Source organism: Carcharhinus amblyrhynchos, chromosome 27 (genome assembly GCF_965287045.1).
Source record: "Carcharhinus amblyrhynchos chromosome 27, sCarAmb.v2.hapA, whole genome shotgun sequence".
Taxonomy (NCBI): domain Eukaryota; kingdom Metazoa; phylum Chordata; class Chondrichthyes; order Carcharhiniformes; family Carcharhinidae; genus Carcharhinus; species Carcharhinus amblyrhynchos.
In genome coordinates, this window is record NC_137350.1 from 10,272,585 (window position 1) to 10,299,138 (window position 26,554).

The window sequence follows — 26,554 nt, forward strand, 5'->3', positions numbered from 1 at the left end:
CCTACAGTGCAGAAGGAGGCCATCCAGCCCACCATACCTGCACCGACAACAATCCCTATCCACAACAGGCCCTATCCACGTAACCCCATGTATTTACCCTGCTAATCTCCCTTAACTAAGGGGCAATCTAGCATGGCCAATCTATCTAACCCATACACCTTTGGAGTGTGAGAGGAAACTGGAGCACTGAGAGGAAATCCACACAGATACAGGGAGAATGTGCAAACTTTACACAGACAGTCACCTAAGGCCGGAATTGAACCCGGGTCCCTGGCACTGTGAGACAGCGGTGCTAACCACTGTGCCATCATGCTGCCTGCATGCTGTCCGTGATTTATAGAATCATAGAGTCCGTACACTACAGAAGAAGGCCATTCGGCCCGTCGAGTCTGCACCGAACACAATCCCACCCAGACCTTATTCCCCTAACCCTTCATATTTACCCTGCTAATCCCCCTGACACTAATGGACAATTTAGCATGGCCAATCAACCTAACCCGCACATTTTTGGACTATGGGAGGAAACCGGAGTACCCGGAGGAAACCCACACAGACACGGGGAAAACATGCAAACTCCACACAAACACAAACACAAACCCTAATTCCAGGGCAACTAATTTGCAGTGTGCCCCACAGTTGTAGGACTGTCCATCAGTGGTCTTCCTTGCTATTAGCACGTACAGAGGAAAGTGACGTGCTCTCGGCAATATCAGGTAGTGCCACATTGCTGCTGAACAGTACTGTCCGTGTAATCACGTGACCATGGCCACAGCCAATCAATAGAGGAGAGAGAAACCTTACATCAATCTGAAATGTTCACCGGAATTCTATGGTTCCCTATCGGTAGGACAGGTGAGCCATGCAGAACGCCATCGGCGGGACTGGAAGATCCCACCAGTGGCCAATTGCGAGCCAACTGCACTGCTGGAAAACATGGCAGTGGGGGGAAGGCGGAGAATCCCAGCCTCAGTTTCAAGCAACCTTTCCGTCCCTCCAGCTCAGGAATGCTGCAGCCAATCCATCGCAAAGCATTGCTAATGCTGCACGGATCAGAGAGAAAATCTTGGAATTCTGACCTCCTGCGATATAGCCTATCATTCACTGAGGCCATCAAAGCAGCACCTTCAAGCGTCCCACTGCCCTTTGAAAAGTGATGAGTTACACCAAGCAATCACTATATTGATGGAATTAGCAAGCTTATACAGAACCAGAGCTCACAAGCAGCTAACGAGGTGAATTACTGGACAATTAGTTTTCAGTTAGAGGAGAGAGTTCTGCACACACAAAACAGTTCCTTTTATATCAATCTGAGCTACAGGAACAGACAAATGGTTTAAAGCCCCAGCTGAAAGTTGTCTCCTCGTCCTTCCTGCTTTTATAATAAGCTTTGATTTAGTTTGATTTATTATTGTCACATGTTTTAAAAGTATTGTTCCTTGCGTGCTACACAGACAAAGCAGAGCGTTCATGGTCAAAGAAAGGAGAGAGTGCAGAATGTAGTGTTACAGTCATAGCCAGGGTGTAGAGAAAGATCAACTTAGTGTGAAATAAGTCCATTCAAAAGTCCGAAGACAGCAGGAAGAAGCTGTTTTTGAGTCGGTTAGTACGTGACCTCACACTTTTGTATCTTTTTCCCGATAGAAGAAGGTGGATGAGAGAATGTCTGGGGTGCGTGGGTTCTTAATTATGCTGGCTGCTTTGCCGAGGCAGCAAGGAGTGTAGTGGGTAGGAGGCTTTCAAGGGAATGCGGCATGACAAACTTCCTTTATGGTGATGTCATGCTGCAATCCCTTAAAGACACATTCCAACACTCCTGGACCCAAAAACCTAAGAAAAGCAGCCATTTATTTGGCTGTTTCTGGGATGATTCTCTTCTGACCTGGGTTGGTCTGAAGTAGCTACTTCCCTGCTCAGGACTGTGTTAAAATTGCGATCTGGTCTGGAATACATCATCAGACCCCACGTGAACATACAGAGGAAGACTCCACTGATTTTCAGCAGCTGTCCTTGTCTGCTGGGGAGACCAGGTTACGATCATGGTCAGGGAGATTGTGGTGCCTTCAGGCCAGGGAATTAACTCGAGCCATTTTGACTGCCCACTCCCCCTGGTTTCCCCAAAGCACTGAGGGTTTTTAAAAAAAAAGGTTTTTTTTTAAGTGGATTGTGTCGCATTGTTCCACTTCATTGAATTAACTCTTCTCTCTTGGTTTCCAGGTGCTGGTGCTAGACTTTGGCAGCGAGTTGTACATCTGGCATGGCAAAGAGGTGACACTGGCACAGCGCAAGATGGCACTGCAACTGGGCAAACAGTTGCTGAGTAGTCCTTACGATTACAGTAACTGTGTGGTAAACCCCCTGGACCCCGGAGCCAAGAGCAGCATTTCCTGGCAGTGAGTTGAGAACAGTGTGTTTTGGTGCCTGGATTCAGTCGGGTGGGAAGCAGTAACATTGCGAAGTGAGCCACAGTCAAATGCTCTCTCACAGTGGGGTAGAGACAGGCTTACCCTATCTGATATGGGTTTGCATCTAACCCAGGCATCCCAGCAAACCTCACGTCTTATCCAAATGACTGTGATTTGGTTTATTATTGTCACATGTATGAGGATACAGTAAAAAGTATTGCTTCTTGTGCGCTATACAGACAAACCATACCATTCATGGTTGGTATGTAGGGGAGAAGGAAAGGAGAGAGTGCAGAATGTAGTGTTACAAACATAAGAACATAAGAAATAGGAGTAGGAGTAGGCCATCTAGCCCTTCGAGCCTGCCCCGCCATTCAATAAGGTCATGGCTGATCTGAAGTGGATCAGTTCCACTTTCCCGCTTTCTCCCCATAACCCTTAATCCCCTTGCCTACCAAAAACCTATCTACCCGTGTCTTAAATATATTTAGCGAGGCAGCCTCCACCACTTCAACAGGCAGAGAATTCCAGAGATTCACCACCCTTTGAGTGAAGAAGTTCCTCCTCAACTCCGTTCTAAACCGCGCCCCCCCCCCCTTATCTTGAGGCTGTGCCCTCTAGTCCTGCTGTCCTTTCTGAGCGGGAAGAATCTCTCTACCTCTACCCTATCCATCCCTTTCATCATCTTAAACGTCTCAATAAGATCCCCCCTCATACTTCTAAACTTCAACAAGTACAAACCCAGTCTATTCAGCCTCTCTTCATAGTCTAACCCCCTCATCTCTGGTATCAGCCTAGTAAACCTCCTCTGCACTCCCTTCAAGGCCAAAATATCCTTGCACAAGTGCGGCGACCAAAACTGCACACAGTTACTCCAGCTGCGGCCTCACCAGTGCCCTGTACATAGAGAAAGATCAACTTAATATATGGTAGCTCCATTCAGAAGTCTGACAGCATCAGGGAAGAAGCTGTTCTTGAGTTGATTGGTACGTGGCTTCAGATTTTTATATCTTTTTCCTGACAGAAGAAGGTGGAAGAGAGTATGTCTGGGGTCTTTGGGGTCCTTTATTATGCTGGCTGCTTTGCTGAGGCAGTGGGAAGTGTAGACAGTCAGTGGATGGGAGCCTGGTTTGAGCGATGGACTGGGCAACGTTCACAACCCTTCCTTGCGGTCTTGGTCAGAGCAGGAGGCGTACCAAGCTGTGATACAACCGGAAAGGACGCCCTCTCTCCATCTGTGAGACCGAACATGGAGCTCTGGCAAAGGTGTCTGGATGTGAGGCACATCAACACTGAGACTAACCCTATCCTCGTTAGCCCCGAGTTAGTATTATCCAACAGACATTCATCATCAGCGACCTAGGATTGTTTTATTCCTTCTCGTGTCCCACTATAACTCCTGGAGTGAATTGAGATTTTACGGTTTCAGTCACTTGCTAGTAGGCATGTGCTTAAAGTGCAAATCTGCATCTAATTGGTAGCCAAATCGGCAATCACTGTCTGAGAGATCTTAACAAAACAAACTCAGGATAACAAGGGAACTCTTTAGTTCCCACCTGAATGTTAGCAGGTAGTTTATATGCCATGTGTGTTCAGCGGCTCTGCGTAATGGATGCTCAGATCAGAGTCCGGGGCTGGAGTCACATTGGCAGGATTTTCTGATCCTGCCACAGTGAACAGAGATTTGGCTGGGCGCCAAATTCTCCAGCCTCGCTGCAGCGGGAGCACGATGCCAACGGCAGGTAAGATTGCACCCTCCATGTTCAGGATCTCTTTACCTGCTGATATTTGAATCTGAAAGCCCTGAGAGATGGCAGGCATGGAAGCTGAAGAAGTCATACCGATTCTGGAAAGGATTGTGAGATTGGCGATTTCTCTGCTCTTTTCTCTCTGCGTCTCTATGGATGGGATTTTCCAGCCTGTCCCGCCAAAGGAGACTCCTTGCAGACCGACAGGTCAGCCACACCAAACATTGTAGACATCAGCAGGACTGGAAGATAGTTCCCGTATCCATTAGCGGGATTGGAAGATCCCACCAGCATTATCGGTGGGACTGGAAGATCCCGCAGCATTATTGGCGGGACCAGAAGATCCCACCAGCGTTATCAGTGGGACTGGAAGATCCTACCAGCATAACCAGTGGGACTGGAAGATCCCATCAGCAGTATCAGTGGAATTGGAAGATTCATCAGCAGGACTGGAAGATCCAGCATTCAACAGTGGGGCTGGAAGTTCCCACCAGCATTATCAATGGTACTGGGAGATCCCACCAACATTATTGGCAGGACTGGAAGATTCCACCAACATTCATCAGCAGGGCTGGAAGATCCCACCAGCATTATTGGCGGGACTGGAAGATCCAGCCAGTATCCACCGGCGAGGCACCTCTGCTACCCGGAAGCATGCTGCTGGGGGGCTGTAAAATCTCACCCTCTGAATTTCTTCTCTCTTTTTTTCTTTCTCATACTTTGACTCACACGAATGTTAAGTTTTACTGCAAATGAATTTCTTGATCATTTTAACTGATATGTGGTCAGAGTAGGGAGAGTTTATTAGAGTGGGGAGGGAGGCTTTTATTGAACTTAGACACCAACACCAATCAGTTGGATCTGAATTCTCTGCCTGCCTTCTGTAGATTCGATGTACAAGACACCTGAGATACTGGGCAAACCATCGGAGCTGAAATGGTTCACAAGACATTAATAGAGCTTTTAAAATTAAGGAGTTTGTTAAGTTGAATATGAAGTCACCATAACCTCAATGTTCATCCATTTATCATTGTCACCACAATGGTGAGGGCGGGATTAGGAAATAAAATCGTCATGACTTAAGTGGTTGGTGTATGGAGTATTTTACCAAGGAGAGTAGCTCAGACATTCCTTTTCAGAAGAAAAGGAATGAAAGTAAAGTGAAATAAAGTAAGATACAGGTGTATAGGAAAGAGAGCAAGGCAGATGGAACAGCTCTTGAATGGGTCTCACTCAGAGACAACACCAAAGTGGTTGGTCAAATGGCTTTTTGCCGCCCTCTAAACCTCCAAACTTTGGGGTGGCACAGTGGTTAGCACCTGGGTAAGATGCTCCTTTGGATAGTCGGTGCAGACTCGATGGGCCAAATGGCCTCCCTCTGCGCTGTTGTCATTCTGTGGCTCTATTGTCCAACTGTTAGAATTTACTGAGTTCGATTTTCCGTCTCACAGAAATACTCAAACAAATGTTCCTTTCCCTTCCACAGACAGGGGCGCCCTGACTGGGTAATCTTCGGTCGATTGTCTGAGCATAATGAAACAATTCTGTTCAAGGAGAAGTTTCTGGACTGGGCAGAGTCGAAGCAACCGGTGCAAAGAGAAATTGAGATCACAACCGAGTTCAAGGTACTTTTTAAAATGTATTCAGGGATGTGGATATCGCTGGCTGCCCTTGAGAAGTTAGTGGTGATCCACATTCTTAAACATTGCAGTCCATGTGGTGTAGGTACACCCATGATGCTGTCGGGTAGAGAGTTACAGGATTTTGATCCAGTGACAATAATGGAGGTTATTCACTTCGGTAGCAATAATAGGAAGACAGATTATTACTCGAATGGGTATAAATTGAGAGGGGTGGATACTCAAAGAGACCTTGGAGTCCTCGTTCATCAGTCGCTGAAAGTAAGCACGCAGATGCAGCAGGCTGAAAAGAAGACAAATGGTATGTTGGCCTTCATAGTGAGAGGATTTGAGTATAGGGATAGGGATGTTTTGCTGCAATTGTATAGGGCTATGAGGCCACATCTGGAATATTCGGTGCAGTTTTGGTGTCCTTATCTGAGGAAGGATGCCCTCTAGTTTTAGACTTCTCTACATTTGGGAAAAGATATTGACTATCTACCTTGTCTATGCCCTTCGTTATTTTATAAACTTCTATAAGGTCACCCCTCAGCCTCCTACGCTCCAGAGAAAAAAGTCCCAGTCTACTCAGCCTCTCCTTATAACTCAATCCATCAAGTCCCGGTAGCATCCTAGTAATTCTTTTCTGCACTCTTTCTAGTTTAATAATATCCTTTCTATAACAGGGTGACCAGAATTGCACACATTATTCCAAGTGTGGCCTTACCAATGTCTTGTACAACTTCAACAAGACATCCTAACATTCAATGTTCTGACCGATGAAACCAAGCATACCAAATGCCTTCTTCACCACTCTGTCCACCTTCAAGGAGCTATGAACATGTACCCCTAGATCTCTTTGTTCTGTAACTCTCTCCAACGTCCGACTATTAACTGAGTCAGTCTTTCCCTGATTCAATCTATCAAAATGCATCACCTTGCATTTGTCTAAACTCCATCTGCCATTCGTCAGCTCACTGGCCCAATTGATCAAGATCCCATTGCAATTGGAGATAATTTTCTTCACTCTCCACCATGCCACTAATCTTGGTGTCATTTGCAAACTTACTAACTATGCCTCTATATTTTCATCCAAATCATTAATATAAGTGACAATGGACTATAAGTGCTCGTATGTCTATAGCATCTTTCACTGCCCAAGATTGTTGAAAGCTCTTTACAATCACTGGAATATTTTTGAAGTGTAGTCAGTTTTGTGATGTAGAAAACGGCAATAAACCATTAGAAGTTGATGGTAAAATTTGGAAACTTGTTGGCTTTGGCTTTAGAGGTTAAATAGACTACACCTGGTCCAATTGTTAGCCATTTCAGTAATACAGGAAATTAAACCTCCAAATATCTTGTAAATGTTTATGTAGGGTCATTTACGAACATAACAACATAAGGAATAGGAGCAGAAGTAGGCCATCTAGCCCTTTGAGCCTGCCCCGCCATTCAATAAGATCATGGCTGATCTGAAGTGGATCAGTTCCACTTGCCCGCCCTCTCCCCATAACACTTAATTCCCCTGTTTATCTCTCTTTTTGTTTCTCAGTTAGAGTCCCAGATTGACCTGAAGCCGTATGATGCTAAGCTACTGATTCCTCGGCCGGAAGTGCCATCTGGAACAGTCCTGGATGGAGTCAACGTCCAACGTGGTTACGGATTTCTACAGATGGACGATGAGAGAACGTCAGAACTGAAGACCATTGACGTGGAGATCTGGCACGTTCAGGAGTTTGACCACAGCAAGCTCCCCAGGGGGAGCTACGGCCAGTTCCATGAGGGGGACACTTACGTTATTCAGTGGAAATACACCATCAGCAGTCTGGGTAAGGGAATGAGTGGACGCCACACACTGTACCTATTGCTCAGCTTGTATCAGTCTGCCCTCTGGTGGCCATGTTTAGTAAACAATAACAATAATTTACATTTCAATTGCAACTTTAATTTTAAACATATCTTCAGACACCTTACAGAAGTCTTATTAAATGAATATTGACACTAAGCCACATCAGGCAATACTGGGACAGGTGACCAAAATGTTGGTCAATGGTGAAGAAGATGATAAAGAAAGGAAGGATAGACTATGAAGCTAAACTAGCACTAAATATAAAAAAGGATAGTAAGAGTTTTTATAAATATATAAAGAGGAGGAGGCTGGCTAGGGTGAATGTTGGACCCTTAGAGGATGAGAGGGGGGATTTAGTGGTGGGGGATGAGGAAATGGCTGAGGCCTTGAATAAGTTTTTTGCCTCGGTCTTCACGGAGGAGGACGCGAATAGTTTGCCGGGTATTAAAGATAGAAGGATGGTAGGAGTTGAGGGCCTGAATGCGATTACTGTCACTAGAGAGGTAGTGCTTGATCGGCTAGCGGGACTGATGGTGGACAAGTCCCCAGGACCGGATGGAATGCATCCCAGGGTTCTGAAGGAAATGGCAGAGGTGATAGTAGATGCCTTAGTGATTATTTTCCAAACCTCGCTGGATTCCGGGGAAGTGCCGGAAGATTGGAAAACGGCTAATATTACGCCGCTGTTTAAAAAGGGTAGCAGGCAAAAGGCAGAGAATTGTAGGCCGATTAGTTTAACGTCTGTTGTGGGAAAAATGCTTGAATCCGTCATCAAAGAAGAAATAGCGAGGCACCTTGAGAAAAATTGTTTGATAGAGCAGATGCAGCACGGATTCGTTAAGGGGAAGTCGTGTCTGACGAATTTATTGGAATTCTATGAGGATGTGTCTAGTGCGGTGGACGGAGGGGAACCAGTGGATGTGGTGTTTCTCGATTTTCAGAAGGCGTTTGATAAGGCGCCGCACAAAAGGTTGTTACAGAAGGTTAGGGGGCATGGAGTTGGGGGTAAGGTGTTAGCGTGGATAGGGGATTAGTTGTCTAATAGGAGGCAGAGAGTTGGTATCAATGGGTGCTATTCGGATTGGCGGTTGGTGACTAGTGGAATGCCCCAGGGGTCGGTGCTGGGGCCTCAGCTATTTCCCATTTATATAGATGATTTGGAGGAGGGGGCTGAGTGTAGGGTGTCGAAATTTGCTGATGACACAAAGATAAGTGGAAAAGCAAATTGTGCGGAGGGTGTGGAAAGTCTGCAGAGGGATCTGGATAGGCTGAGCGAGTGGGCGAGGACCTAGCAGATGGAGTACAATGTTAGCAAGTGTGAGGTTATCCACTTTGGCAGGAATAATAGTAGGAGGGACTACTATTTAAAGGGCGAAAAGCTGCAGCATGCTACGGTGCAGAGGGACCTGGGGGTCCTTGTGCATGAGTCGCAAAAACCCAGCCTGCAGATGCAGCAGGTGATCAAGAAGGCAAATGGGATGCTGGCCTTTATAGCGAAGGGGATTGAATATAAAAACAGGGAGGTCTTGCTGCAACTGTACAGGGCACTGGTGAGGCCGCAGCTGGAGTATTGTGTGCAGTTTTGGTCACCGTACTTGCGCAAGGATATTTTGGCCTTGGAGGGAGTGCAGAGGAGGTTCACTAGGCTGATACCGGAGTTGAGGGGGTTGAGCTATGAGGAGAGGCTGAATAGACTGGGTTTGTATTCGTTGGAATTTACAAGGATGAGGGGGGATCTTATAGAGACGTATAAGATAATGAAGGGGATGGATAGGATAGAGGTAGAGAGATTCTTCCCGCTCAGAAAGGACAGCAGGACTAGAGGGCACAGCCTCAAGATAAGGGGGGGGGGGCAGTTTAGATCAGAGTTGAGGAGGAATTTCTTCACTCAAAGGGTGGTGAATCTCTAGAATTCTCTGCCCGTTGATGTGGTAGAGGCTACCTCGCTAAATATATTTAAGACACGGGTAGATAGGTTTTTGGTAGGCAAGGGAATTAAGGGTTATGGGGAGAAAGCGGGAAAGTGGAACTGAGCCACTTCAGATCAGCCATGATCTTATTGAATGGCGGGGCAGGCTCGAAGGGCTAGATGGCCTACTCCTACTCCTATTTCTTATGTTCTTATGTTACTGGACTAGTGATCCAGAGGCCTGGGCTTGTGATTCAGTGGCCTCGACTAGTGATCCTGGGCATGAACTAATTATCCTGGGGCCTGGGCTAGTGATCCTGGGGCCTGGACTAGTGATCAAGGGGCCTGAACTAGTGATCCTGGGGCCTGGACTAGAGATTCTGGGGCCTGGGCTAATGAACCTGTGGCCTAGGCTAGTGATCCGGAGACCTTGACTATGATCCGGAGGCCTTGACTATGGTCCGGAGGCCTTGACTATGGTCCGGAGGCCTGGACTATGGTCCGGAGGCCTGGACTAGTGATCCCGGGGCTTGCATTAGTGACACTGGAACCTGGGCTAGTGATCCTGGGGCCTGAACTAGTGATCTAGAGGCCTGGACTAGTTAGTGATCCTGGAGCATGGACTAGTAATCCTGGGCTAGTGATCAGAGGCTTGGACTAATGATCCGAAGGCCTGGGCAAGTGATCCGGAGGGCTGGACTCATGATCCTGGGGTCTGGATAGATGATTCAGGCACCTGGACTGATAATGCAAAGATATGAATTGAAATCCCTTTGTAGCAGCTGGTGATTTTAAATTCCATGAATTAAATCAATCCGGAAATTCAGAAAGCTAGTTATCGTGCCACTACTGAATATCATGCTGCATTATGGGTTTGTTTGATGTCTCAATGATGAGACATTAAACCTGCATGTTTAAACATAACCCATTTATCGTTAGTCTGTAACAATGTACAGATTCCAGTCAGTGCCGTTATGCATGATCTGGCTCCATGCAGGCTGCTTCTTTCTATAGTGTTCTACCGGTCTGTTACCGTGTGACTCTCTGCATCATACCGTGGGCGGTGCTGTTCCCTCGTCCCAGTGTTAACCCTTGCAGTGCCAAGCACTTTTGCACTACAATGTCATGCAAACACATGCAACATTGTGCAATACTCGTAACAGCAATGGTGACAATGTAACCACCGGATTGATGCAAAACCCTAAAAGGGTCAATAATATCATTTAGGGAAGGAAATCTGCCATTCTGACCCAGTCTGTCCTCTGTGTGACTCCAGACCCTCAACAAAGTGCTTGATTCTAATAATTTTAAGGAGTGATTTTAGGGGAGGGGATGTGGAAATTTCAAGGAATGAATTCCGGACTCAAGTGTCTCGGCTGTGGAAGGTATGACCACAAATGGTGGAATCAAGGATGTGGAAGAGGCTGGAATTGGAGGAGGATAGAGATTGCGGAGGGTTGTAGGAGGTATCAGAGGGACAACCAAACTGATTCAAACTTAGACAAGGGTTGTTGGCTTGGGATCCGAGTTTCTATGGTGGGGTCTAAAGACAAATGGGATCAGTCTTCCCTGTGTTTAGTGGGAGAAATTTTCTGCTTATCCAATATTGGATGCCAGGCCAGAAGTCTGACAAATCAAAGACCCTGTGATTGGGGTTGGGGGCAGGAGGTGTTGAGAATGGTGATGGTGAAGTAGGGTTGGGTGTCTTCACTGGACATAGTACCATAGAGTCCCTGCAGTGTAGAAGGAGGACATTCGGCCCATCGAGTCTGCACTGTCTCTGTGAAAGAGCACCCTACACAGGCTCAACCCAGGTCCTTGGCACTGTGAGGTAGCAGTGCTAACCACTGTGCCACCCTCACATGAAACCTGACATGTTTTTGTGTAAGTCGCAGGTTAATTTGCCTGGTGTAGGGTGGAGGAGGGACCTGAGAGAGAGTAACCTTTTACTTAAAGGTGTTTTTTTATCCTGAGAATGTCCTTCAAGCAATTCACCTGATGAGACATTGTTAATATAAAGGAGGCAAATTCCCAAATCCTGACAAGTCTCTGAGATCCAACTCTACATGGGTCCCAAAAAAGGCTGATGAACAAGGAAACATATGGTTCCTTTCTATGAGCTCGACAGAGGCCCGGTTAGTTATCTGTGTGGGCAGAAGGGGGCAGCAGAGCCCTTCTCAGCAACCTCATCTGCCTTCTGCAAAAGGAAGAGTTTCCACTCAGTTGATGCTCAGCCGATTTCCAACTGTGGTAACCACACTGAGGCCTGAATTTCCAGGATGCATCCTGCTGTCTCTCACAGGCCCACTACAGTGGTTAGCACTGCCGGCTCACAGCGCCAGGGACCGGGGATCGATTCCTAGCTGGGGTCACCATCTGTGTAGAGTTTGCACATTCTCCCCGTGTCTGCGTGGGTTTCCTCTGGGTTCTCCGGTTTCTTCCCAGTCTGAAAGACATGCTGGTCAGGGTGCATCGGCCTTGCTAAGTTCTCCCTCAGTGTACCCGAACAGGTGCCGGAGTGTGGCAACTAGGGGATTTTCACATTAACTTCACTGCAGTGTTGATGTAAGGCTGCTTGTGACACTGATAAATAAACTTTAAATTTATTTTACATTCAAATGAGCATTGATTGGCAACAGGCGTGAATGGCAGTTCTGCCTTGGAGAATCCTCGGCCAATCAGATTGACTGACAACTCTCCAACCTCTCCAGGCATGGGCACAGCGCTGCAGTGGCCAGAAGAGGTACTGCAGTGCCACACCTGAGCCTAAGTCCTGGGATCCCACTTCAGGTAAGCATCAAGGACTTCAAGAGCAACAGAGTAGGAGATGCCCTGGAAGGTCATGGTGTTGGAGTGGGCAGGGGCATGAGGGGACGGAAGAAATCCCAGTGTTGGGAGGTAGGGCAGGGGTGTAGGAGGGAGGGCCGAAGCTCCTAGCTCCCTGAGGGGAGGGTGCCTCAGATTCTAAGGGACCTCATTTCCCCACCTCCACTTTCTGCTCAGATGGAAAAAATTCACTTTTCTAGTTGGCACCTGATCCAACTGGTGCCAACTGGCACAGAAATTGAGGTTGGACAAGAGAAGACCCTGAAATGGCCATTAAGTGGTCACCAAAGGGCCTTAATAGGAGCATGAGGTTCCTGTCCACCCCACCATAAAATTGCATCAGGGTCAGAGCAGGCACAATCCGTGCAATTTTATGTTCCCCTTCATCTTGGAAACTTGGGGATAATCTAAAGTTGGGGGAAGGTGCCACATAAATCATAGAATCCCTACAGTACAGAAGGAAGCCATTCAGCCCATTGAATCTGTACTAATCACAATGCCACCCACGCCCTATTCCCGTAACACCATATATTTGCTAATCCCCCTGACACTTTAGCATGGCCAATCATGTATATCTTTGGAGTGTGGGAGGAAACTGGAGCCCCTGGAGGAAACCCACGCAGACACGGGGGGAATGTGCAAACTCCACACAGACAGTGACTCCAGGCCAGAATTGAGCCCAGCACCCTGGCACTGTGAGGCAGCAGTGCTAACCACCGTGCCACCCACAATTCAAGTACAATTCTTTCTTTAACGCTGATTCAAAGCAGCTTAGATCTGGGGTCCAAGTTATAGGACTCACTTCCACACCAGGCTTGGGATTTATCCAACTGACGTCAGCGGAGCGTGGCTACCTTATGCTGAAACTGATGTTGTAAGGATGTTTGTTTAAAATCGCTACTGTAAATAAAGATTCTGGTGTAACTGAGACCAGGACCTGATGGAAAACAGATGGGGTACTAACCTGCCCTTATTAGAGAAACTATAGGTGGGATTCGCCAATCTCATCTGTTCCCTCTCCGCTGCCAGCGAGAATGGAGAATTTAGCGAGGTTGGACGTTTCCGTCAATGCAGTGTGTCTGAGTTGGGATCTCCCTGTGCTGTCTCGCAGTGGCGAAGCGACAGAGGCCGGATCAGCTGAGCAGTGCCGGTCCTGGGAAGGAGCGATCCGCGTATTTCTTCTGGCAGGGTCGCCTATCGAGCATCAGCGGCAAAGGAACCTCGGCACTGACCACAGTGGAACTGGGCAAGGACAGAGAGGCGCAGGTAACACCATTGGATCAGAGGCACGGGGTAGGATGGAGTGGCAATTACAGAATTATAGTCACCGTAGCTAGTCAGATTACTGCTGTGACACCGCACCATCCAAAATCAGACCAGACAGTTATAGGGACAGAGGACCATTCAGCCCCTCAAACCTACCCTACTATCCTTATGTGATCATGGCTGATCTGAACATCAATCCCATTTGCTTGTGTTCGCTCCATATCCCTCGATACCCACACTTCACAAAAATCTATCAATCTTAAGCTTGAAAATTACAATTGGTCCAACAACCACTATCTTTGGTGATTGTAGGAAATATTTTACTCCTGTTAGTTTCTGCTGCGCTGTGGATATGTTGTATGTGGGAGAGACTTCTGGATTTCACTATCTCGTGTCTGGAAAAAATATCATTCCTAAATAGGCTAGTTCTAGTTTTCAGATTCTGCCCTCGGCTTTCACTGGAGTGTCCAGCAGACAGTGTACTGAAAGGACTGAGCTAAGGGCGTATGTGGAATTGGGAAACAGTCCAGTTCAGCTGGTCAGCTCGCTGTAAGCCTGGGTTACTGACTGCTCTTCCATACCCTTTTTAATATAATCGAGCTTTGAAAACTCAATTTTATTTGTCTGGCTTCCACATATCAGATCGATTTAAAGGGAGGCAGGAAGGAAAGGGGACATCCCTTCCTCCCCCCACACCCTCCCGCGCCCACACAAAAAAGTGGGACCTTTTCTGTGCCACCTAACCAGATGGCATCAGCAAACCAAGCTACACAATTCTCTATTCCTTCATCCAACATATCTGTATGGTGAAAAGCTGTGGCCTTAGTACAGACCCTTGGCACATCTTCACAATTTAAGTAAGTACCCATTATCCTTCTCTGACTCCTTAATTTCCTATCTTAGCCAATAGGTTGCCTCCGATTCCTTGCCTTCAATTACTTACCTTGTTGAGTGCCTTTCATCTGTTAAGATCGCCATAGACACTCCTGTATCTACCAAATCAGTTGTTTACCCCTGCCCATCACATCCTAATCTACAATTACCTTGCAATTGTGTCATTGCTTGTATATGCCATGTTTGTGAACTAACCTCCCTGTCCTGATGAAGGAATAGCACTCTGAAAGCCTATGATTCCAAATAAACCTGTTGGACTTTAACCTGGTGTTGCGAGACTTCTTACTGTGCCCACCCCTGTCCAACGCCACCATCTCCACATCATTTATTTTGTTAGACATGGACTACATAGAGCTCATGGTGTAGAGGGTAAAATATCAGCATGAATGGATAGAGATTAGTTAAGTAACAGGGAACTGGCCGTTATCAGGTTGGCAGGATGTATTAAGTGGAGGGCAACAGCGATCAGTGCTGGGACCTCATCCATTTACAATGGATATCAATGATTTGGATGAAGGGACCAAGTGTATAGTGGCTACATTTGCTAATGACACTAAGATAGGTGGGCATGTGAGTTGTGAAAAAGACATAAGGGGCAGAATTTTCTGGCCACGCTCACCCCAAAACTGGAAAATCCTGCCCAAGGCCAGTGGATCTTTCCATGGTCCACCCATCACCCGTTATGATTCCTGTGGTGGGTGGAATGGGAAAATTCACCTCGAGGAGTCTGCTAAAGGGACACAGTAGCCCATATATTCCCCCTTGTTCACCTTCTCTCGTTCTGTTTGTGTATGAGAAATACAATGTGCGGCACTCCATCAAAAGCATCCTGATAATAGAAAAGACCTTCCTGCTTGATATTTTGTTAAAGCGAATCAAATGTGGCTTTGCTGTAACAATGCTGCTGATTGGTTGACCAAGGGTTAAATGTGTGTGTTGTTGCCTAGGTGCTGGTGTCCCAGGGGAAGGAGCCGCCTTGCTTTCTCCAGCTGTTCCAAGGAGGAATGATCATCCACAGTGGCAGGAGGGATAACATCAGAAGCTCAGAAGGTTTGGATTATGAACCTTTTTTTAAAGAAGCAGAATTTGAGTCTTTTGTGTAGAAAACTGTGCAAAAACAATAATCCCTGATGGTTGTTTAAAGGAAAGAACTTCCACTCCCCCAGACTCGCCACATAAACACTGTGGCTACAAGAGTAGGTCAGAGGCTAGGAATACTGCGGCAAGTAACTCACCTGCTGATTCCCCAAAGCCTATCCACCCTCTACAAAGCACAAGTCAGGAGTGTGATGGAACACTTCCCGCTTGCCTGGATGGCTGCAGCTCCAATAAGATTGAAGAACTTGACGCTATCCAGGGCAAAACAGCCCGCTTGATTGGCACCATATCCACAAACATCCACTCCCTCCACCATTGATGCTCAGTAGTAGTAATGTGTGCTACCTACAAGATGCACTGCAGCAACTCACCAAAGATCCTTAAACAGCACTTTCCAAACCCACGACCACTTCCATCCAGAAGGACAAGGGCAGTAGATACATGGGAACACCACCACCTGCAAGTTCCCCTCCAAGCCACTCACCATCCTGACTTGCAAATAAGTCACCATTCCTTTGCGGTTGCTGGGTCAAAATCCTGCAATTCCCTCCCTATCGGCATTGATGCTTTCCTGTCAGCATCTGAAGTGTTGAATGGACTTACCTCGCATTAAGTTGATCTTTCTCTATATCCTAGCTATGACTGTAACACTATATTCTGCACCCTTCCCTTTCTTCTCCTCCATGTATTCAATGAACAGTATGTTTCGTCTGTACAGCGCACAAGAGATAATACTTTTCACTGTATCCCAGTACATGTGACAATAATGAGTCAAATCAAAACAGAATCTCTCTGCTTTTGTACTTGGAGCCTCTCTTTGGAGAGCCATTTATCAAATGTGCTTTGGTAACTATTCTCACAAGGGACTGTCACCTTCAAAACTGTGTCACTCCACACTTTTTCAAACGTTGCCATTGAGTATCTGTTGGTCTTTCCCAATCCCTTCTGCCCAGATTCTAAGTTATTCTGCCATCTATCTTCAGCAGGGCTTTGGAGGTTGTTCATCGTGCAGGGAGAGGTTGCAGTTGAGGGGAGCCTCCTGGAGGTGGCGTGTGAGTGCAGGAGCCTGCGCTCCAGGGGCTCTCTTGTCCTGGTGAACACTCAGCAAGCTCGCATCTACCTGTGGCATGGCTGCAAAGTTCAAGCCAATGGAAAGGAGGTCGGCAGGACGGCAGCCAATCACATTAAAGAACGGTAAGGGTGGAATTGCATTCAGAAATCTGCCTGCCAGAGTGAAAGCTGCCGAGAATCTTTACGTTAGGAAGGCTCTGATTTTTTTGTCTCTGCAACTCACTAGCTCCCTCCTCCTCCAAAGGAAAAGAATTGCAGCGCAGGTATCGAACCAGTTGTGCCAGCACTTTTATTTCCCACAAAGTGCAAAATTAAATATACGTCTCCCGACACCAACATACCAAGAAACAACCTGAGGGTCATGCAGTAACTATGGTCATCATTGCTTCAGAGGATGAATGAGACTCTGCACCAGACGAGGACAGGATTGGGTGGACGGGACTTATTCACTACCTGGGCAGGGCAGAAAAATATTCAAAAGAAATTGCAGAAGAGCAATTAGAACGAGATAACAGTGTGGAAGATTTGGCCTAATGGATTCTACATCCTGTTTTGTTCCATTGTGAAAACAACTCACCCTCAGATTATCAGTCCCTCACCTTTAATCTGACAGAATGAAGTTCCTAATCTCACCCCAGGATTTAAAAACACAACCTAAGGGGGGGTAGTGCAGGAAGGTCAGAGGGGATATCTTCCAGATGAGGTGTCCAACTTGGAAATGCACCTACTTATTTTTTTGTACTTCTAATGGGTGTTTAAGAATCTCAGCGCATTAATCAAAATAGCAAGCGAGTTCTCCAGATACCATGGGGAACACTTATCCCTCAACCAACCCATTGAAATAGCACTTTGCTGTTTGCTGTGGGAATGACTGATGAGTTTTCTGAGCAAACAATAGCAGCTAAACTCCAGACTAATTCCGTTGTGTTCGATTTCTGGGAGTCGTGATTCAGCTCAGTATAAATGCAAAAATCAGCCACGATCGAATGGCGAAGCAAATCCAATGGGCCGAAGGGCCTAATTCTGTTCCTATATCTTATGAACTAAGTTCTTTATTTCCTTAGCCCTCCTCAGGAGCTGGGTCAATGGAGTAGGACAGACGTAACGGTGTGTGAGTTAGAAGAAGGCTCTGAGCATCCGGATTTCTGGTGTGCACTGGGACAACAGGATCGGAAAGCGTATGACTGCATGCTACAAGGTAGTGGAACTGGGATTCTGGGCTCAAAATGGGGTGGGTGTAGAGTCTGGATTGACTGACTGGAAGCAAAGTGAAGTGGGGCGGGGAGTCAGGGTGTGGGATTGACTGGCACTGAGTATACTTTCTCTTTATTTCAGACTGAACCTTTTATACAGTTAAATTCTTTATTATCCAGCAAGCGTGGAATATGGGTGGTGCCAGTTAATCAAAAATGCTGTTTAACAGAAGGTTAAATTTTCATAGAAACCTTACTGCGCAGAAAGAGGCCATTTGGCCCATCGAGTCTGCAATGACCACAGCCCCACCCAGGCCCTAACCCCATATACCTACATATTTACCCACTAATCCCCCTAACCTACGCATCTCAGGACACTAAGGGGCAATTTTAGCACAGCCAATTAACCTAACACACGCATCTTTGGACTGTGGGAGGAAACTGGAACACGCGGTGGAAACCCATGCAGACACGAGGAGAATGTGTAAACTTCACACAGACAGTGACCCAAGCCAGGAATCGAACCCAGCTCCCTGGAGCTGTGAAACAGCAGTGCTAACCAGTGTGCTACCAGTATAGTATAGTGCAGTATTGTAGCATGAAATAATATTTAAGTACTCAGGAAGTGAAGAACAGTATTCTTTTTACAGCTAATCTTCCACAATACATTCAAGTATAAAGATAAACATTATGCAGTGTATAGGATAACTTTATAACTGTTTGCACTTGGTAAAGTGACAGTTTGCATTCAGAGAACATCAGAAATTCCAGATTATAGAATCATAGAGTCCCTACAGTGCAGAAGGAGCCCATTTGGCCTATCGAGCCTACCCCAACAACAATCCCACCCATGTCCAATCAACATGGCCAATCAACCCAACCCACACATAGGGCAACACGGTGACATAGTGATTGGCACTGCAGCTTCACAGCGCCCGGGACAAAGGTTCAATTCCGGCCTCGAGCCACAGTGTGGAGTTTGCACATTCTCCCCGTGTCTGCGTGGGTTTCCTCCGAATTTTCCAGTTTCCTCCAAATATGTGCGCATTAGGGTGATTGGCCATGCTAAATTTCCCGCTTAGTCTCAGGGGGATTAGCAGGGTAAATAGATGGAGTTACAGGGATAGGGCATGGGTGGGATTGTTGTTGGTGCAGGCTCAATGGGCCGAATGGCCTCCTTCTGCACTGTGGGGATTGTATGATCTTTGGAGCATGGGAGGAAACCAGAGCCCGGGTTAATGGAGAATTCTGATTGGTGGGGTGCCAGACAACACAAAGTTTACTCCAGCTCCAGTGTGTTCTGGGACATGCTAAAGTTGGTTGCTCGCTGCTAATTAGCTCTATTCAATAACCCAGGTATCTCCCTCCGGAATGTTGAGTATTCTCTCTTATGTCCACCAGATCCCGGGAAATACAACTTCACCACACGGCTCTTCAGGATGACGGCTTCCTCGGGGGAGTTTACAGCGACGGAGCAGTTCAGTCCCGCACGCCTCACCAGTGGGATCATGGCCATGCCATTTCTACAGGAGGACATCTGCTCAGTACCTCAGCCAGGTGAACACTCCTTCCTGCATGCAGCCCAAACAGGTGCACAAGCCAAAGAGAGGGTTAAAGTTTCACAAAGCAAGGAGCATTCAAGGGCTGTCCCTCTCCAAAGCCATCATTGCCAGCTTGGTCTAAGTTAGTTTGGTTTTGTGTCAGACACTTCCAGGTTAGAACCCTACTCTAGAAATGATGAACCGAATCCAACCAGACACCACATCAAAAGTAAGAATGATTTTAGTGGTGTAAAGCCACTTTGAGTATTTTTTGAGGTTTAGCCACTGTTGTAATGCAGGAAATGGTGCAGCATAGCAAGATCCCACAGGGATCTGTCTGACACCACCTTGCAGCACCAAAGCAGGTTCCCCCCCCTCCCCCATCAAATTTGCTTGTTCTTTACTGAAGATCCCATCTGCCTCTTCAAACTGTTGTCAAACTACAGCGGCAGGTGGATCCCCTGTGCCCTAGCCAACATTCCTCCCTTGCCATTTACCAGAGAACGGAGCTCATAACACACTATCGGGGCATTTGCCTTGTTGCTGATTGTGGGATCTTGCTCTGCACAGAATGGCTGCATCGTGCAGAATGACCGACCGTCAACACAGCAACTCAAAAATGGGATATTTCAAAAAGTAATATTATTGTAACTATGTAAATAAAAAGTATATTAACTTGTTATACTAACTGGGGGGCGGTGGCTGGTGGGGGGAGAGGTGGTGATGACCTAGTGCTATTATTATTAGACTATTAATCCAGAACCATAACTAGTTTTCTGGGGACTTGGGTTCGAATCCCACCACGGCAGATGGTGGAATTCGAATGCAATAAAAAAAATCTGGAGTTAAGAATCTGCTGATGACCAAGAAACCATTGTCGATTGTCGGAAAAACCCCATCTGGTTCACTAATGTCCTTTAGGGAGGGAAATCTGCTGTCCTGACCTGGCCTGGCCTACATGTCACTTCAGAGCCACAGCAATGCGGCTGACTCTCAACTGCCATCAGGCAAACCAGGGATGGGCAATAAATGCTGGCCAGCCAACGAGGCCCGTGTCCCATGAATAAGCAAAGAAAAAATCTCTTGTGGAGTTGTAATTACGATTGACTGTGTTTTATTGACAGTTTATGAAATTGTAAGAGGTGCTGTATTTTTCTGGGAGAGTTTGAATGCCTGTGTGTTTATTCCATGAGCATTTCAATAGTTCCCCAGTGTTATTACAGGGCACATTGTGTCAGTACCTTGTGGAAATTGGAAGGATTGGGTATGCACAAGGAGGGCACTTAGGGTACGGGGGTGGGTGCGGGGTGTGGGGTAGGAAGGGACATGGAGTATGGGTAGTGGGGGGGGTGCGGTGGTGAATGGTTAATAGTTAGGGGGCCTAACCACCTTCTTGCGAATTGGGTCAATATCTCGGTGAATTCTAAGCTGCCCACCTTGGCATTTTCCCCATCTCCATTAGTACCTGGAAGCTGCTTCAGGAGGTCCATCCCTGGTCCATGGCCATCGCCTCAAGATGAAAATACAGTGGGATCGGCACTGCCAGGTTCTCACCTCGCAGGTGAAAATCGTGCATTGAGTTCCTAAGCTCCCTCTGGAGTAAATGGAAACCCAGCCGAGAGGAATCAGAGTGCTTCCTGTGCCCCACACGGGTAGTCACGACTTTCTCTTCACCAGTCTTGGCCTTGCCATCTCTGCACTCACCTCCGGAGGGATTTCCCCACAATAACTAGCTGCTTGCCAGTGAATAGTCCCACTCACCCACCAACGGTAGCTTCCCATCTGTTTCAGGTACATTGACAAAGCTCATAGAATCATCACAGAGCAAAAACAGGCCATTTGGCCCATTGAGTTGACATGGACTCTCCAAAGGAGCATCTTACTCAGACCCTTTCCCCATAAACCCACTTATTTACCCCATTAATCCCCCTAACCTGCACACTTAGCCTAGTTAATCCACCTAACCTACACATCTTTGTAATGTGGGAGGAAACCGGAGCACCCGGAGGAAACCCATGTAGACACAGGGGAGGACATGCAAACTCCACATAGACAATCACCCGAGGCCAGAACCGAACCTGGATGTCTGACACTGAGAGGCAGCAGTGCTAACCACTGTGTCACCATGCTGCCTGGAGGGTAAGGGACTCCCAGACCTCAGTCTAGGTCTGCTGCCTAAAATATAAATGTGCTGGGGTTTAATGTTGATCTGAATGTCTGAATTGTTTGTGAATAAATGTCTCACTTTGCACATTGGATTTCTCCAGCGTTGTTCCTTGTGGATAACCAGCTGGAAGTTTACCTGTGGCAGGGCGGTTGGCCGTCAGACAGTGAATGCACGGGTTCAGCGAAGCTTCGCTGGGACATGGAGAGGAAATGTGCCATGGAGACCACGCTGCAATACTGCACAGGTCAGTCACACAGGGAGATGGAAATCCTGAGCTAACACAATCCTTTGACATCGTTTAACTATCTGGAGGCGGCAACTGGTACCTTTTTTGTGTTTGTCCCATCAGAAAAGAACCCCAGGCGACCTCCGAAAGCATACCTTGTGCCTGCTGGCACCGAGCCATTGACCTTCACCAATATCTTCCCGCGGTGGGAATACGACCTGGAGATTGGACAGCAGGTACCGTCACCCCTCGGCCACTAAACGCTGCTTAATAGAACGATTATTGTTCTCTCCTGAGCTGGGCTGTGGAAGCAGGAACTCTCCAGAACCTCAATCATTCGTCATTCCTTATGAATGATCTCCTCTCTGGGGTGGTGCAGGGTGGGGGGGGTGGGGGGGGTGTCCTTATGAATGATCTCCTCTCTGGGACGGTGGGGGAGTAGGGGGAGGGTTCGATTCCCGGCTTGGGTCACAGTGTGGAGCCTGCACATTCTCCCCGTATCTGCATGGGTTTCCTCCGTGTGCTGCAGTTTCTCCCACAGTATGAAAGATATGCTGGTTAGGTGGATTGGCCATGCTAAATTCTCCCTCAGTGTATCCGAGCAGGCACTGGAGTGTGAGAACTAGGGGAGTTTTCACGGTAGCTTCATTGCAATGTTAATGTAAACCTACTTGTGACACTAATGAATAGTGTCATTATTCATTTTAAAAAGAAAACTTTTTAAAATAAAAACTTCTCTAACCCTCCTGTGAAGTGCCTAGGGAATTTTACTATGCAACAGGTGATTTACAAATGCACAATTTTGTTGTTGCAATGATGCACTTTCCTAATTAAAGAGTTGTGAAGAGAGCACAATATAAACTGGAGCTACATCACTCTGGGCTACATCACTGTTTCAAGCTAATGCCTGGTGTATAACCCATCTTTTCAGGTATAATTCAGTCCACCTTGTTGACCATCAGGGGGCATACATGCGGTGGGTCGTGCGATGGCTGATCTTGGATGTTGCTTCGAGAGTTGCCTTGTGCTTCACATCGTTAGTGTACGCTTAAACTGGACCATCTGACGGGCAACATGACAGCTCAGTGACTATCACTGTTTGCTGTGCAGATACATGGATTTGGACTGGTGTCTGCGGGAGTTTGCACATTCTCCCCGTGATTGCGTGGGTTTTCTCCGGGTGCTCCGGTTTCCTCCCACACCCCAAAAACGTGCTCTTAGGCTGATTGGTGTAACAAATTGTTCCTAAATTAGACTCCCCTCAATCTTCCCCAATAGGTGTAGACAAAGGTCATGGTAGAGGAGGGCACTCATAATGTTAAAATGGCGGCGCGGGCTCGTTGGGCTGAAGGGCCTGTTTCCCGTGCTGTGTTGTTCTTTGTTCTTTGTCAGATGTTTAACTCCTTTTATGAGCTCAAAGTTACACAAAATTATTACAATCCAAATAGGATAGAGTTAGACTTACTGCTGTGACTAGAGTCATAGAGCTTTACAGCACAGAGAGACCCTTTTACACATCATGTCTGTGCTGGCCATCATACAGCCATGTACTCTAATCCCATTTTCCAGCATTTGATCTGTATTCTTTGACAGCTCAAGTGCTTCTTAAATGTTGTGAGGGTTCCCTCTCTACCACACTGAGTGCCAGACTCCCACTACCCACTGGATGAAAAAGATTTTCCTCAAATTCCCTCTAAATCTTCTGTCCCTTACCATAAATCTATGTTTACTGGTTATTGACCCCATTGCTAAGGGGAAATGTTTCTTTCTATCAACTCTATCTATGTGCCTCATAATTTAATACATCTCAGTCAGCTCCCCTCTTCAGCCTCCACTGCTGTAAGGAAAACAAGCCCACCTAAACCAGCCTCTCTTCATCGTTGAAATGCTGCAGCCCAGGTACATCTTGGTGAACCTCCTCTGCACCCTCTCTAGTGCCATCACATCTTTCCTATAGTGTGGTGACCAGAACTGCACGCGGTACCCTAGCTGTGGGGGAACGAGTGCTTTATACAGCTCCAGCGTAACCTCCCTACTCTTATGTTCTACGCCTCAGTTAATTAAGTGAGAAGTCTGACACAACCAGGTTTAAGTCCAACCAATTTATTTGATAGTAAACTCACAAGCTTTCGGGGTTTGCTCTTCCCTGCCCTTGCCCTGAAGGGCAAACCCTGAAAGCTTGTGAGTTTTCTACCAAATAAACCTGGTGTTGTCAGACTTCTTACTGTGTTTACCCCAGTCCAACGCCGGCATCTCCACATCAGTAATTAAGTCAGATAGCCCATGTGCCTTCTTAACCACCTTATCGATCTATCCTACTACCTTCAGGGATCTTTGGACATGCACCCCAATATCCCTCTGGTTGTCTGTACTTCCTAGTGTCCTACTGTTTATTCCCTTGCCTTATAAATCCTCCCAAAATGAATGGCCTCATGCCTTTCAGGATTGAATTCCATTTGCCACTGTTCTGCCCATCTGACCTGCCCATCCATATTATCCTGTAATCTTGGACTTTCCTCCTCGCTATTTGCCACACCATCAATTTTTGTGTCACCTTTGAACTTACTGATTATACCCCCAATATCCACTCTAGATCATTAATGTACACAACAAATAGCAAGGGACCCAGCCTTGATCCCTGTGGTACACCACTGGAAGTCGTGACGTAGAGATGCCAGCGTTGGACTGGGGTAAACACAGTAAGAAGTCTCACAATACCAGGTTAAAGGCCAACAAGTTTATTTGATAGTAAACCCACAAGCTTTCAGGAGTGGTGAGTGGAGAGTTCTGGTCTCAAACAGAGCATATGTGGGTTTACTATCAAATAAACTTGTTGGACTTTAACCTGGTATTGTGAGAATTCTTACTGTGTATACCACTGGACACAGGATTCTAGTCACAAAAGCAACCTTTGACCATCACCCTCTGCTTCCTGCCACTAAGCCAATTTGGTTCCAATTTGCCAAATTGCCCTGGGTCCCAAGGGATGTGAAACAGGTGATGGTTAATGGGTGTCTTCACATCTCTCCAGACTTTTATTTTGAATAATTTGAATGGAAAAAGAGAGAGTATGGCTGGAATTTTACCGCCCCACCCGCCACAGGAACCAGAGCGGGTGAGAGGTGGACCATGGAAAGGTGCGTTGGCCTTAGGCAGGATTTTATTGTTTTGGGACGAGCGAGGCCGTAAAATCCTGCTCTTTGAGACAGGCTGCAGATCCCCAAAGATGTGAGGGTTAGGTTGATTAGCCTTAATTGACTCTTAGTGTCAGGGGGATTAGCAGGGTAAATACGTGGGGTTAAGGGATAGGCCCTGAATGGGATTGTTGTTGGTGCAGACTCAATGGGCTGAATGGCCTCCTTCTGCACTGTAGGGATTGTATGATTCTTTGACTCTTGCCTGTTTTAAACTATTGCACAAAGTCAGGGCCTACCTATGTGTGTATATGCAATGGTATTTGTCATTTAGAGGGACTTTCTTCACCAGCGTATTCCTTGTATGTTTTAGGTACAGCAGGGTGTTGCCAACAGAGTGCTCCTGGTTCAGGATGCTTTATCAAGACTGTGCAAGACACAATACTCACTGGAGGAAATTATGTCGAGACCCTTACCAGAGGGCATTGACCCACATAGACTAGAAACCTACCTATCTGATGAAGATTTTAAGGTAACACTTGTGGTGAATAATCCTTGTGATAGCACTTGGATGCCTGGCATTAATTGGCAGGAATTGCTTTTCAGAGCAAGTTTTGTTTGAAAGACTAATGGAGGCTAATACTGGGTGCTGACATTCATATTGGCACTTAATACTGAGTGCTGGGCACAGTGGAACCAGGGACCCAGGTTCAATTCCCGGCTTAGGTCACTGTCTGTGCGGAGTCTACACATTCTCCTCATGTCTGAGTGGGTTTCCTCCCACAGTCCGAAAGACATGCTGGTTAAGTGCATTGGCCATACTAAATTCTCCCTCCGTGTACCCAAGCAGGCGCTGGAGTGTGGCGACTGGGGGATTTTCACAGTGACTTCATTGCAGTGTTAACATAAGCCTACTTGTGACACTAATAAATAAACTTCAAAAAAACCTGCATTGATCACATCCAGTACATATGTGTGAACAATGTGATCAGCTATCATAGTGATGCCTCTACTGTTGTATAGCCTTAAAACATTTACTGTCCAGGTCCACAGGTGAATAATGGCACCTTAGGTGAGGCTCAGAAGGCAATGGGTGTCCAAAGAGCCTTAACTACAGCGAGGCATCTACACCCTCAAGAGAGGCGAGCAGAAAGTTTAAATCTGCTTTGCGTCAGTGTTTGTTTTGTGGGTTTTTTTCTGTTTGCTCATTCATTGTGACGTTGTGACTGTTTTGACAGTCTCCTTAATAGTGAAAGGGTTCCATTGATCTGGAATAAGTACTTGGTTTATTTAAAGAACACACATCATGAGCCAAACAATGGCTGATCTAATATTTGCCCATTTCCCCATCTGTGCTCAATGATATGGAGCTATACAAATTTAGCAGGCCTTTTATTTATTGTTGACACTCCACTCCTTGGCTAATCTATCCGAGGAAGTGAGCGGATCCCTATCTCCCAGTACTCAAGGCCCCATAGTGCTTCTGCTGGGCCTATCCAATTAGATCCTCTCCCCTGTGTGTTCCCCTGCAGATTAGTCCTTTTCAAAGATATTCCAGTTTGCTTTTGTACACTTCCATTGAATCTGCTTTCGCTGTCCTCTCCAGGC

At 46.7% G+C, this 26,554-nt stretch overlaps 1 protein-coding gene across 9 annotated transcripts in view; it reads left to right on the top strand.

Moving 5' to 3' along the window:
• svild (supervillin d) overlaps window positions 1-26,554 on the top strand; it is a 174,610-nt gene that overhangs the window by 144,907 nt on the left and 3,149 nt on the right. For 8 of the 9 annotated variants that reach the window (XM_080213812.1, XM_080213807.1, XM_080213809.1 and 5 more), the window contains 11 exons: window positions 2,215-2,390; window positions 5,637-5,775; window positions 7,325-7,601; window positions 13,468-13,622; window positions 15,464-15,566; window positions 16,598-16,808; window positions 17,750-17,883; window positions 19,280-19,435; window positions 21,687-21,830; window positions 21,936-22,048; window positions 25,320-25,478. In XM_080213812.1, the coding sequence (XP_080069938.1) occupies window positions 2,215-2,390; window positions 5,637-5,775; window positions 7,325-7,601; window positions 13,468-13,622; window positions 15,464-15,566; window positions 16,598-16,808; window positions 17,750-17,883; window positions 19,280-19,435; window positions 21,687-21,830; window positions 21,936-22,048; window positions 25,320-25,478 (1,767 nt within the window). The remainder of the gene's footprint in view (window positions 1-2,214; window positions 2,391-5,636; window positions 5,776-7,324; window positions 7,602-13,467; window positions 13,623-15,463; window positions 15,567-16,597; window positions 16,809-17,749; window positions 17,884-19,279; window positions 19,436-21,686; window positions 21,831-21,935; window positions 22,049-25,319; window positions 25,479-26,554) is intronic. The other variant, XM_080213808.1, reaches the window with a different exon arrangement.